This window comes from Nerophis ophidion, linkage group LG16, assembly GCF_033978795.1.
Source record: "Nerophis ophidion isolate RoL-2023_Sa linkage group LG16, RoL_Noph_v1.0, whole genome shotgun sequence".
Classification (NCBI taxonomy): Eukaryota; Metazoa; Chordata; class Actinopteri; order Syngnathiformes; family Syngnathidae; genus Nerophis; species Nerophis ophidion.
In genome coordinates, this window is record NC_084626.1 from 44,955,758 (window position 1) to 44,971,113 (window position 15,356).

At 41.9% G+C, this 15,356-nt stretch overlaps 2 protein-coding genes across 2 annotated transcripts in view; one reads left to right on the top strand and one right to left on the bottom strand.

Moving 5' to 3' along the window:
• The window catches only part of LOC133535452 (lysyl oxidase homolog 2A-like), a 77,921-nt gene that overhangs the window by 14,901 nt on the left and 47,664 nt on the right, over positions 1–15,356 (top strand). The window contains exon 3 of the mRNA XM_061875301.1: positions 1,404–1,579. Coding sequence (XP_061731285.1) covers positions 1,404–1,579 — 176 coding nt within the window. The remainder of the gene's footprint in view (positions 1–1,403; positions 1,580–15,356) is intronic.
• Positions 7,252–15,356, bottom strand: part of r3hcc1 (R3H domain and coiled-coil containing 1) — a 69,700-nt gene continuing 61,595 nt past the window's right edge. The window contains exon 8 of the mRNA XM_061875302.1: positions 7,252–7,952. The gene's annotated coding sequence lies outside the window, so the exon portion shown is untranslated. The remainder of the gene's footprint in view (positions 7,953–15,356) is intronic.

Sequence of the window (15,356 nt, forward strand, 5' to 3'; positions counted from 1 at the left end):
CCGCCTCCGCTTGGGATGTTTTCCTGCTGGCTCCGCTGTGAACGGGACTCTCACTGCTGTGTTGGATCCGCTTTGGACTGGACTCTCGTGACTGTGTTGGATCCATTATGGATTGAACTTTCACAGTATCATGTTAGACCCGCTCGACATCCATTGCTTTCCTCCTCTCCAATGTTCTCATAGTCATCATTGTCACCGACGTCCCACTGGGTGTGAGTTTTCCTTGCCCTTATGTGGGCCTACCGAGGATGTCGTAGTGGTTTGTGCAGCCCTTTGAGACACTAGTGATTTAGGGCTATATAAGTAAACATTGATTGATTGATTGATTGATTGTGTATAAATTAATGAATGTTTCTATGCGGCTTGGTAGAAAATGCGTCACGGACCGGCACCGGTCCCCAAACCAGAGGTTGGGCACCACTGTAGTAACAGAAGCATTCATAGCAATATGTAATATGTTCGATATATACCGTATTTTTGGTCATTTTTATCATTACCAAGACTAACTTCCTCCGCGCATTGATTTTAGTTTCAATAGCAACGCACCTCTGATTTTTGGCAACATGTTTGTTCCTACTTCCGGAATCAAACACAAGTGTGTTTTCTAATCATGGACAGACAACAAAGACGACTAATTTCGGACAAATGAGGATTTACAAGCTTATACTTTTGAAGCTGAATATACTGCTGAAGCCAGCACAAAGGAAGAGTGAGACGTTAGAGCAGACAGAAGCCGGTAGAAGTGGGGGGAAAGCGGTTTTGATGGTATAAATATGGAGTTTGGAGCCAAGCTATTTTGACATACATGGATTGCTTACCCAAAATCGACAGGAAACATCCCTGGCCAGCTGGACCAGACAAACAACTATCCAGTGAATCACTTTGATATTGATCATGATACACGCAGAACGTCATACGCTGTCTGACTAGCTGTGTACAAACAAAAGATGAAATGTGGGCTAATATTTCACTAATACCGTAATGTGATTGTTCATGTTTTTCAGTCTGTACAAATTGGTGTCGTATCGCAGTATTGTGAATTACAAATGCGTTTCGTGTCATTGTAGAAGCTAGATCATTCCTTGCTTGCCGTAGTTAGCTTTCACGGCTAATACCGAAGCACGCCGATGTGTTACTGCGCTAGTTCCTCAGCTTTTACAATAATAATGTTGCTACAGTTTTTATACAGGTTACGGAAAGTAAACAAAGTATTGTTAACAGTTTTTGAATGCATTTTTTTAGTGATTTAGAGGTAGAATCGATAGCTCCCGTTAGCTGCAATGCTAGCCACCTAGAACGAGCCAATTTGTATAATTCCCAAAAAAGTGCAGCTCCCCTTTCATGCGGTCATATTTTACAGAACCTTCAACATTCCGTAAGATGTTTGTTTGTGTCCAACGCAGGTCCTATTTGGCTGGACAATTTGGACTGCAGTGGCAGAGAGAAGAGCCTCGCCCAGTGCAGGTCCAACGGCTTCGGAGTGACAGACTGCAAACATTCAGAAGATGTCGGGGTGGTGTGCAACCAGCAGCGCATTCCGGGCTTCAAGTTCATCCGGAACCAGGCCAACAGTGAGGAGGTAGGATCCCGCAATGAATCACATGCCAGAACAGTCGAAGAATATCAACAACCCGGCAAAAAGATATACAGTATGATTGTCCTTACGCAGTGATCTCACTTATGTAAACATTACTGCTAGATATTTTGACTCCTGAATAAACACTCAAGTCGCATCCAGTAAAGGTCGAACTGCACACAGAAACAAGCTCAGCAGATGTGCAGAGGGCAGACATGCTTCGTAAAGTGACAATAATATACTGTAGCAATGTGCCTTGCTCAAAGTATTCTCATTGACCTACCAAGACCCACCTTTTTGATTTGGCTTTTACCTAATACGTAGGGGTGTAACCATCCATCCATCCATCCATTTTCTACCGCTTATTCCCTTCCGGGGTCGCGGGGGGGCGCTGGCGCCTATCTCAGCTACAATCGGGCGGAAGGCGGGGTACACCCTGGACAAGTCGCCACCTCATCGCAGGGCCAACTCAGATAGACAGACAACATTCACACTCACATTCACACACTAGGGCCAATTTAGTGTTGCCAATCAACCTATCCCCAGGTGCATGTCTTTGGAACTGGGAGGAAGCCGGAGTACCCGGAGGGAACCCACGCATTCACGGGGAGAACATGCAAACTCCACACAGAAAGAACCCGAGCCTGGATTTGAACCCAGGACTCCAGGACCTTCGTATTGTGAGGCAGACGCACTAACCCCTCTGCCACCGTGAAGCCCTAGGGGTGTAACGGTACACAAAAATTTCGGTTCGGTACGCACCTCGGTTTAGAGGTCACGGTTCGGTTCATTTTCGGTACAGTAAGAAAACAACAAAATATGAATTTTTTGGTTATTTATTTACCAAATTTGTAAACAATGGCTTTATCCTTTTAACATTGGGAACACTATAATAATTCTTCCCACGTTAATCCACATTAAACTGCCTCAAGTTGTTGCTGTGATTAAATAAAATGACAAAATCTTTCTTCTACATATAAAAAGTGGAACATTAAACAGTTTCCATTGAAACTGTTTAATGTCAACTCATCATGCTTAATTTATTACAGCATTTGGGAAGCCTGTAGTTGACTTTTATTATGTAAATGTATTTTTATCAACATGTGATAGCAGGGACCCTGCTATTCAAAACTAGCCTGCTACATTACTAATGATTCATGTAACTATAGTGGAAAAATAGTACAATTGCAATATTCATCCCTAAACACAATGGAGTTCAATGAAATAACAGACAGACAGGGCTTTGCTGCCCCTAACACACACACACGCACACACACACACACACACACACACACACAAACACACACACACACACACACACACACACACGCACACACACACACACACACGCAGCAAAATGAGCTAACGTTACGCTAAAAGCTAACTAGCCTTCATCTCAAGCCTATACTGTGAGCGAGCTGAGCTGCAGTTTAAGTTTCTAGAAGGTCAACGGGCTCATAGTGATGTTTGTAATAGTTGTGACTGGGAAGTGTTTAGTATAATTTAGGTAGAGTCCGCTCCTTCCCTGCTAGACGAATATCTCTGCTCGATGCTGAAGGATTGACTACATCGCTCTGAAGTCTGAATACACACTGCTGATTGGCTGTTACATCCCTCTGAATACGCACTGCTGATTGGCTTTTTATGTAACCAATCAGATGGTTGTGTGGGCGGAACAATGAGGCAGAGACAGAGGCAGAAAGCAGAGCAGCTTTTGAAGACTTCTGCTTCCGAACTCGTTCGATACGCCCGCGTGCCGAACCGAAACCCCCGTACCGAAACGGTTCGATACAAATACATGTACCGTTACACCCGTACTAATACCGTATTTTTTGGACTATAAGTCGCGTTTTTTTCATAGTTTGGCCTGGGGTGGTGCGACTTATACTCAGGAGCGACTTATGTGTGAAATTATTAACACATTACTGTAAAATATCAAATAATATTATTTAGCTCATTCACGTAAGAGACTAGACGTATAAGATTTCATGGGATTTATGAATTAGGAGTGACAGATTGTTTGGTAAACTTATAGCATGTTCTATATCAGGGGTAGGGAACCTATGGCTCTAGAGCCAGATGTGGCTCTTTTGATGACTGCAGCTGGCTCTCAGATAAATTTTAACTGACATTGCTTAACACGATAAGTAATGTCTAAATCCGCTGGTAATCACAGTATCAAAAATAACGTTCAAAATATAAAACATTCTCATGTATTTTCATCCATCTATCCGGTTTCTACCGCACCTGTTCAAGAAGTCGCATTAATGGTAAGAAGTATTTTTTTTATTTTTGGCTAGCCTCAGAATAACAATGTTATTAAAAAGAATAAGAGACTTATTATACTCTAAAAATGTTGGTCTTTCTTAAAAATGGACGCATATAGTTGTAGTCAGTGTTAAAAAAAAAGAAAAAAAAGTTGTATGGCTCTCACGGAAATACTTTTTAAAATATTTGGCTTGTATGGCTCTCTCTGCCAAAAAGGTTCCCGACCCCTGTTCTATATGTTATAGTTATTTGAATGACTCTTACCATAATATGTTAGGTTAACATAGCAGTTGGTTATTTATGCCTCATATAACGTACACTTATTCAGCCTGTTGTTCACTATTCTTTATTTATTTTAAATTGCCTTTCAAATATCTATTCTTGGTGTTGGGTTTTATCATATAAATTTACACCAAAAATGCGACTTATACTCCAGTGAGACTTACATACCGAACTTTTCGGAGTATAAGTCGCTCCGGAGTATAAGTCGCACCTGCCGAAAATGCATAATAAAGAAGGAAAAAAAACATATATAAGTCACACTGGAGTATAAGTCGCATTTTTGGGGAAATTTATTTGATAAAACCCAACACCAAGAATAGATTTTTGAAAGGCAATTTAATATAAATAAAGAATAGTGAACAACAGGCTGAATAAGTGTACGTTATATGAGGCATAAATAAGCAACTGCTATGTTAACCTAACATATTATGGTAAGACTCATTCAAATAACTATAACATATAGAACATGCTATACCTTTACCAAACTATCTCTCACTCCTAATCAATAAATCCCATGAAATCTTATACGTCTAGTCCAGTGGTCGGCAACCTTTACCACTCAAAGAGCCATTTTGACCCGTTTCACAAAATAAAGTAAACAATGGGAGCCACAAAACTCATTTGAAATTTAAAATGAAATAACACTGCATACAGAGTTGTTTTTTTTTTTGCTTAGTGCTATGTATAAACCAGGGGTCTCAGCCACGCGGCCCGCACCTTAATATGAAAATTTAACGTTAGTGCGGCCCGCGAGATTTATATGAATGCCGCTTGACAGCATCACACTTGCCAACCCTCCTAATTTTTCCGAGAGACTGTCGAATTTCAGAGCATCTATTCTCGCGAATGTCTGCTGGTTTTCACCCTGACAACAATAATAAGGGCGTGCTATGATGGCGGAACCTTTAACGCCCCCTACGACCTATGCCAACAGCTTGCCAGCCCAGTCACATGTTGATTGTAGTTACTGCAGACACACGTAAGTGACTACAAGACATACTTGTTCAACAGCCATACAGGTTACACTGAGGGTTGTGATATAAACAACTTTAGCACTCTTATGATGATGATGATGATGATGGATTAGATTTATATCGCGCTTTTCTATTGTTAGATACTCAAAGCGCTCACAGTGAAGTGGGAACCCATCATTTTTCACACCTGGTGGTGGTAAGCTACATCTGTAGCCACAGCTCCCCTGGGGTAGACTGACGGAAGCGTGGCTGCCAGTTTGCGCCTACGGCCCCCCCCCGACCACCACCAATTATTCATTCATCATTCATTCACCAGTGTGAGCGGCACCGGGGGCAAAGGGTGAAGTGTCCTGCCCAAGGACACAACGGCAGCGATTTGGATGTCCATAGGTGGGAAGCGAACCTGCGAACCTGCAACCCTCAGGTTTTTGGCACGGCCGCTCTACCCACTACGCCAGGGGCGCTCACACTTTTTCTGCAGGCGAGCTACTTTTCAATTGACTAAGTCGAGGAGATCTACCTCATTCCTATTTATAATTTATATTTATTTATTTATGAAAGAGACATTTTTGTTAACAAGTTAATGGTGTTTAATGATAATACAAGCATGTGTAACACATATAGATTCCTTTCTTTCACGAAGACAAGAATATAAGTTGGTGTATTACCTGATTCTGATGACTTGCATTGATTGGAATCAGACAGTAATGATGATAACGCCCACATTTTCAAATGGAGGGAAAAAAAGTCCTCCTTTCTGTCCAATACCACATGAAAGTGGTTGGTTTTGTCATCTCATTTGTCCAACTTGCATACTCGTTTTTAAACACTTTGTTATGAGAGTAGCATATGTGTGTGTGGCCCTTTAATGTCTGGCAGCAGGTGAGTGACGTCAGTGAGTGTGCGGGTGGGCAAGCAAGTGAGAAAGCGGTCGCTGAGGGCGGGGGAGAAATACATTGGCATCAAACTCCGTAGCTTGCTAGCTTGTGCACGCTAGCTTTCTGAGACTCTTATTTTGTTAGCACAGGCAGGATGAAACAGGTCTTTTATGGTGAAGACAGGAACTGTGCCGTCGGTCTTTAGAGTTTTGACAGTAGGTACGGAGTCTCTAGAAATAAAATGTGTTTCTCTCCGTCCGCCCTGTTAGTGATTTTTTTCTTAAATATGAGCTCGCAGCAGCCAGCGTCATCTCACAAAATCCTCGGGTGCCAAGAATGTCAAACAACTGACGAAAGTGAAGTCTTGGTATGATTGATGATTGCTAATTTTTATGTATATTTTTTAATGCCTGGCTTGAGATCGACTGACACACCCTCTGAGATCGACCAGTCGATCGCGATCGACGTAATGGGCACCCCTGCACTACGCCATGCCGCCCCTTACTAATATGCGCCACACTGTGAACCCACACCAAACAAGAATGACAAACACATTTTGGTAGAACATCCGCACCGTAACACAACATAAACACAACAGAACAAATACCCAGAATCCCATGCATCTCTAACTCTTCCGGGCTACATTATACACCACCCCCCCACTCCCCCCTCCGTGCGTCGGTTGAGGTGGGCGGGGTTTGGTGGTAGCAGGGGTGTATAATGTAGCCCGGAATAGTTAGGGATGCATGGTATTATGGGTATTTGTTCTGTTGTGTTTATGTTGTGTTACAGTGCGGATGTTCTCCCGAAATGTGTTTGTCATTTTTGTTTGGTGTGGGTTCACAGTGTGGCGCATATTAGTAAGAGTGTTAAAGTTATTTATACCACAACCCTCAGTGTAACCTGTGTGGCTGGTTACCAAGTATGTCTTGCAGTCCACGTGGTGTGTTATCAGGGGTCGCATGCTACACGGCACACAGATAGCATGGCGCGAAGGCGGGCGCGACGACATGTTTTAGAGAACGTTAAAAGCATTGTCACCACGACACGCACTCAAAAAGTTATGTGGGTGAAAACCTGAGAATGTTAGCCCAGGGATATTTCTGGGAAAGGCACTGAAATCCGGACAACCTCCCGGAAAAATCTTGAGAGTCGGCAAGTAATCAAAGAGCTGCAGGCGGCTCCGGAGCCGCGGGTTGCCGACCCCTGGTCTAGTTTCTTATACGAATGAGCTAAATAATATTATTTGATATTTTACGGTAATGTGTTAATAATTTCACACATAGACCGAAAAATATGGTAATGACTTTGCCATCCTGCATGGGCCTAACGTCACCCCCCGAGGAGATATCGGACAGGCTTTCCACTCTGCAAGCAGGTGAGGATGTTGTCCGGCTGCAGGCAACACCCCCGTACCAGATGGAAAGTCAGTGGGGGCGTGATAGCAGACGGCAAAGGAAACGTCTGAAAACATTCACCGTGACGCAGGGGGTTCCCATTGCAGGCAGACTAATAGAGATGAAGGCAGGGTTCTAACGCCTTTCCAGTCACACCAGTCATGTTGGAGAATGTCTGCAAGTGTTGATTTAAAACATTACAGCAAGTAAATAGCAGCATGATCACAGCCAGTTGGAAGAAGGCACATATTTAAAAGCTCACGAATGCTGCCAGTGGCTGTAATGACATCATTTTTTTATTTTTACAGAGGGCTGCATTTGTGTAGCACCCTCTCGTTCTGTGTGTTTGTTGTGTGTTTACTGTCCCAGGGTGTTGCAGTAGTTAAGTCCCCCACCCTGTAAATATTTCCCAAGTCTGGGTGAGGTCTTTCAAGTGGAAGGAGAAAGGAATGGGGATAAGGTGGAGCTGTACCTTTTTTTTTTTCTTTTCGACCACACCGGAGCATTCATCAGAAACAGGCAGCAAGGTTCCTGCGCTGTGTTGACTCACTGCATGAATGGACATTTTGTGCTCTACCTGGAAAGTGGACGCATTTAAGTTAAACCAGGGTCAACACGGGCAGGGAAACAGACGCTGCAATCTACATCAAGTCTTTACTGTACACCAGCTGTGTGGAGACACTCTCTGCACTAAGATGATTATTTATGCTATATTTTTGATTGGTTCAACATCACTGTAAAATATGAACCATTCATACTAAGGCTGGGCGATATGGCCTTTTTTTTAATATCTGGATATTTTTAGGCCATATCGCGATACACCATATATATCTGGATATTTTGCCTTAGCCTTGAATGAACACTTGATGCATATAATCACAGCAGTATGATGATTCTATGTGTCTACATTCAAACATTCTTCTTCATACTGCATTAATATATGCTACTTTTAAACTTTCATGCAGAGAGGGAAATCACAACTAAAAGTGTATTTATTAAACAATTATTAAGCAGTGGCACAAACATTCATGTCATTTCAAAAGCAGGTTCTATGGAAATGGCAGAGCTCCACAAAAACGTATCCCTCTGCTTCAATTTCTAGTACCGGTAGTATGCTATTTGAGAAACGTTAGATAAGAGTACAATCAATCAATCAATCAATCAATGGTTACTTATATAGCTCTAAATAACGAGTATCTCAAAGGGCTGCACAAGCCACAACGACATCCTGGGCACAGATCCCACATCGGGGCAAGAAAAAACTCAACCCAAATGGATGACAATGAGAAACCTTGGAGGGGACCGCAGATGTAGGGACCTCCCCTGGGCGGCTGGTGCAATGGACGTCGAGTGGATCTAGCATAATATTGTGAGAGTCCAGTCCATAGTGGATCTAACATAATAGTCTGAGCATCCAATCCATAGTGGATTTAGTTAATAGTGTGAGAGTCTAGTCTATAGTGGATCTAACATAATATTGTGAGAGTCCAGTCCATAGTGGATCTAACATAATATTGTGAGAGTCCAGTCTATAGTGGATCTAACATAATAGTCTGAGCATCCAATCCATAGTGGATTTAGTTAATAGTGTGAGAGTCTAGTCTATAGTGGATCTAACATAATATTGTGAGAGTCCAGTCCATAGTGGATCTAACATAATATTGTGAGAGTCCAGTCTATAGTGGATCTAACATAATAGTCTGAGGATCCAATCCATAGTGGATCTAGTTAATAGTGTGAGAGTCTAGTCTATAGTGGATCTAACATAATAGTGTGAGAGTCCAGTCCATAGTGGATCTAACATAATAGTGTGAGAGTCCAGTCCATAGTGGATCTAACATAATAGTGTGAGAGTCCAGTCCCCTGTGGATCTAACATAATAGTGTGAGAGTCCAGTCCCTAGTGGATCTAACATAATAGTATGAAAGTCTAGTCCATCGTGGATCTAGCATAATATTGTGAGAGTCTCGTCAATAGTGGATCTGATATAATAGTGTGAGAGTCCAGTCCATGGTGGATCTAGTTAATAGTGTGAGAGTCCAATCCATAGTGGATCTAACATAATAGTGTGAGAGTCCAGTCCATAGTGGATCTAACATAAGAGTGTGAGAGTCCAGTCCATAGTGGATCTAACATAATAGTGAGAGACCAGTCCATAGTGGATCTAACATAATAGTGTGACACTCCAGTCCATAGTGGATCCAACATAATAGTGTGAGAGTCTAGTCCATAGTGGATCTAACATAATAGTCTGAGAGTCCAGTCCATAGTGGATCTAGTTAATAGTGTGAGAGGTCAGTCCACAGTGGATCTAACATAATAGTGTGAGAGTCTAGTCCATAGTGGATCTAACATAACAGTCTGAGAGTCCAGTCCATAGTGGATCTAGTTAATAGTGTGAGAGTCCAGTCCATAGTGGATCTAACATAATAGTGAGAGTGATGACATGATCATAGAGTATCCAGTTGTAATGAGGTCCTAGTTGACCTAGAAATGCAAAACATGGCAAAGAACATGGAATGATGTCATGAGAAGTCAAAGTACTATGTAGACTATGAGGAAGTACAGATAAGATCAATATGTTGCTGAATCTGGTCAGCAGCATCAGTGACTCTGCTATTTGTCTGACTTGCTAACATCGAGTGAATCATTCATTCCGCAAATACTAACTTTCTCTTCAAAATGCCCTCCTAGTTTGAACACATGCTTTATTTGGAGCCAGTCAGTGCTGCTCTGTGCTGGCATTACTGAAATGTTTCCAAACAGATCTGTTTTTCTGAGACTCCCACAAACCCCCTGCACGGCACCCCGTGTGGACGTGTGAACATGAGACTGTGGTCTCGCCAGTCTATGACTAATACCTCCACCGCTCTGCACGTCTTCCACTTTATTCCGAACCCTCACGTTCATCCACACGTGAGCCGCCCTCCTGCATGGTGAGTGGGGATCATTATCTTCCAGAAGTGCAGATGAAAAGATGATTTTCACATCTGCACTGCCCAGTTTGTTGTCTCACTGGGCCACAGCTCGCTTGACTGGTATGTGCGTGTTCCATATAACCTGCATAACAGCAGTGTTTACTCAGTTTGCATCCATACGTCTTATTGGGAATGTTCAGGCCTGGCTATGATGTCATGTCTATTCTAACTCACAGCAAGAATGTGTCAAGTGTTAATCCGGATTTCCAGCACATTCTTCACAACCCTTTCCTTTCTGTAAATACTCATGTGTAAAATGTATTAAACCTTCCTGTAAGGCTCATAAACATATATTAAGAGGTCATATCATGATTTAGTTCTACAAACCCTGTTTCCATATGAGTTGGGAAATTGTGTTAGATGTAAATATAAACGGAATACAATGATTTGTAAATCATTTTCAACCCATATTCAGTTGAATTTGCTACAAAGACAATAATCATTTACTTTAGAATTTGACGCCAGCAACACGTGACAAAGAAGTTGGGAAAGGTGGCAATAAATACTGATAAAGTTGAGGAATGCTCATCCAACACTTATTTGGAACATCCCACAGGTGTGCAGGCTAATTGGGAACAGGTGGGTGCCATGATTGGGTATAAAAATAGCTTCCCGAAAAATGCTCAGTCTTTCACAAGAAAGGATGGGGAGAGGTACACCCCTTTGTCCACAACTGTGTGAGCAAATAGTCAAACAGTTTAAGAACAATGTTTCTCAAATTGCAATTGCAAGAAATTTAGGGATTTTAACATCTACGGTCCACAATATCATCAAAAGGTTCAGAGAATCTGGAGAAATCACTCCACGTAAGCGGCATGGCTGGAAACCAACATTGAATGACCGTGACCTTCGATCCCTCAGACGGAACTGTATCAAAAACCGACATCAATCTCTAAAGGATATCACCACATGGGCTCAGGAACACTTCAGAAAACCACTGTCACTAAATACAGTTCGTCGCTATATCTGTAAGTGCCAGTTAAAGCTCTACTATGCAAAGCGAAAGCCTTTTATCAACAACATCCAGAAACGCCGCCGGCTTCTCTGGGCCCGAGATCATCTAAGATGGACTGATGCAAAGTGGAAAAGTGTTCTGTGGTCTGACGAGTCCACATTTCAAATTGTTTTTGGAAATATTCGACATAGTGTCATCCGGACCAAAGGGGAAGCGAACCATCCAGACTGTTATAGAGACAAAGTTGAAAAGCCAGCATGTGTGATTGTATGGAGGTGCATTAGTGCCCAAAGCATGGGTAACTTACACATCTGTGAAGGCACCATTAATGCTGAAAGGTACATACAGATTTTGGAACAACATATTCTGCCATCTAAGCGCGATCTTTTTCATGGACGCCCCTGCTTATTTCAGCAAGACAATGCCAAGCCACATTCAGCACGTGTTACAACAGCATGGCTTTGTAAAAAAAGAGTGTGGGTCCTTTCCTGGCCCGCCTGCAGTCCAGACCTATCTCCCATGGAAAATGTGTGGCGCATTATGAAGCATAAAATACGACAGTGGAGACCCCGGACTGTTGAAGGACTGAAGCTCTACATAAAACAAGAATGGGAAAGAATTCCACTTTCAAAGCTTCAACAATTAGTTTCCTCAGTTCCCAAACGTTTATTGAGTGTTGTTAAAAGAAAAGGTGATGTAACACAGTGGTGAACATGCCCTTTCCCAACTACTTTGGCACGTGTTGCAGCCATGAAATTCTAAGTTAATTATTATTTGCAAAAAAAAATTTAAGTTTATGAGTTTGAACATCAAATATGTTGTCTTTGTAGCATATTCAACTGAATATGGGTTGAAAAGGATTTGCAAATCATTGTATTTTGTTTATATTTAGATCTAACACAATTTCCCAACTCATATGGAAACGGGGTTTGTACATTCAAACAGTTCATTGTGGTCTACAGCAGTGGTCCCCAACCACCGGTCCGGGGACCAGTACCGGTCTGTGACGCATTTGCTACCGGGCCGCAGAGAAACACAAAATAATTTATAAACGACTGCTTTTTATCCGATTTAACTTCGGCCTGTCCCACTCGAATTTTGGTGGTGGTGTGCTTCCGCGTTTTTTCAACTCAAAAAATGTGCCTTTGCTCCAAAAAAATTAAAAAACACTGGTCTTAACTACAATTGCGTGCGCATAATCCAAAAATGGCAGACTCGCACAAGGCAGTTAAGGTACGTCACATACTGTCGCGTCGTCTGCCCTCGCATTAGAGGTAGCAGCATGGGTAACATTAGCAGTGATGCTAGCGGAGTGGTGCGAGTGGTAATATGAGCGAAAGAAAGTGCCAATCTGGTAACAAATGAAGGAAGAATTAATTCCCAAGAAAAAACGCCCGGGGTCCATCGTCTGGCGGTGGTTTGGCTTCAAACGGGAACATGTCAAACAAGTATTCGGCAAAAGCGTTGTTACAAAAAGTAGCACCTACTGCTAATTTGTAGCATCATTTGAAAAGTCACCAGCTAGAGAATGAAGAGTGCTTGAAACTGCATGTCAACATCTCCGTTCGGTGCCATACCCACAAAATGCCGAAGCAACCATTTCCAGATCGTATGAAAAAAATAGTCAACAACAGAATTGAATAACGTCCGTAGTAACCCAAGGACATACACTATTTGATTTCCGATAATGCAGCTCATTTTTATTTGACAGTTATTGAAATATCTTGTGTGACATCATGCACAAAAGTGCACTTTAGTTGTTTTTAGCTATTGTAGTGGCGTTCTGTACAAAAAGTGCACTTTAATAGAGTGTTGTTTTGATATGTCATCTTAGTGACATCATGCACAAAAGTGCACTCATAGCTTGTTTTAAAATGTCTCTGATGATCTTGCATTTTCTGTTTTGAAATGACGTAAATGTTTGTGCCACTGCTTAATAACTGTTTAATAAATACACTTTTGGTAATTTGACCTAATTGTGGTTTCCCTCTCTGCATGAAAGTTTAAAAGCAGCATATATTAATGCAGTATGAACAATAATGCTTTAACGTAGACACATAGAATCATCATACTGCTGTGATTATATGCATCAAGTGTTCATTCAAGGCTAAGGCAAAATATCCAGATATATATGGTGTATCGCGATATGGCTTCAAAAACATTGAGATAATAATAAAAGGCCATATCGCCCGTCCCCAATAGAGCCCCTTTATGACTTTAAAATGTACGTTGCATAACATATCATAAAGTGCAGGTGTGCTTCGATAAAGTGAGTCCAGAATAGGAAACATGTGTGGAACGTCCACATTGCAATCCATAAGTGTAGAAACGTGACAAGCATCAACCTTTTCTCCCTTCGACTACTTTCCTCCTTACAAGCCCTCGCATACGTTGGACTTGTTGGAGCCAAGCGAGCTTTGACTCCGGTTTAATGTTTTTGTTTAAATGGCAGAGAATGCAAGGAGCGGGAATTCTTGAAAGCGGACACCGTTCCAGCTGATGGAGTGCAACCTTTAACCTTCTTAGACGTGCAAAGGAACGAGGTTTTCAACACTGCTTTCTAGTCATTTCTAGGGGCTTCTGACGTCTCCGTGTTGCTCGCGGATGTGTGTTCCGGCGAGGAAAACACATCGGTTGTGTGGTTAGAAACTGCAGACATTATTTATTCCTCTTAACCATTCAGGACAACCACATCGTATCGCACTATGAGCTCATCGGAACTTCAACTTTTTATCACTTTCAGAGGCACCCTCAATACTAGGCACATTTCCCTTTCTGGCAGGAGGAAGATATGTTATGTAATCATTATAGGAGCTCTGGGAGAATAACTCTGATCTATAGGCTCTGTGCGTTCTCATGATACATGTGACTACCTTAATCACAGTGTCAGTACGGTAATCTAAGCCTGATTTACAGTTATTTGAGTACTACAGTAATGAGAGTCTAATTATGGACTAGACTCTCACTATTCTGTTAGATCCACTATGGACTGGACTCTCACACTATTATGTTAGATCCACTATGGACTGGACTCTCACACCATTATGTTAGATACACTATGGACTGGACTCTCAAACTATTAACTAGATCCACTATGGACTGGACTTTTAGACTATTATGTTGGATCCACTATGGACTGGACTCTCACACTATTATGTTAGATCCACTATGGATTGGACTCGCACACTATTATGTTAGATCCACTATGGACTGGACTCTCACACTATTATGTTAGATCCACTATGGACCGGACTCTCACACCATTATGTTAGATCCACTATGGACTGGACTTTTAGACTATTATGTTGGATCCACTATGGACTGGACTCTCTCACTATTATGTTAGACCCACTATGGACTGGACTCTCACTATTATGTTAGATCCACTATGGACTGGACTCTCACTATTATGTTAGATCCACTATGGACTGGACTCTCACACTATTCTGTTAGGTCCACTATGGACTGGACTCTCACACTATTCTGTTAGATCCACTATGGACTGGACTCTCACACTATTATGTTAGATCCACTATGGACTGGACTCTCACAATACTATGTTAGCTCCACTATGGACTAGACTCTCACTATTATGTTAGATCCACTATGGACTGGACTCTCACACTATTATGTTAGATCCACTATGGACTGGACTCTCACTATTATGTTAGATCCACTATGGACTGGACTCTCACTATTATGTTGGATCCACTATGGACTGGACTGTCACTATTATGTTAGATCCACTATGGACTGGACTCTCACTATTATGTTAGATCCACTATGGACTGGACTCTCACACTATTAACTAGATCCACTATGGACTGGACTCTCAGACTGTTATGTTAGATCCACTATGGACTAGACTGTCACTATTATGTTAGATCCACTATGGACTGGACTTTCACTATTATGTTAGATCTACTATGGACTGGACTATCACAATATTATGTTGGATTCACTACGGACTGGACTCTCACAATATTGTGTTAGATCCACTATGGACTGGACTCTCACCATAATGTTCAACCCACTATGGACTGGACTC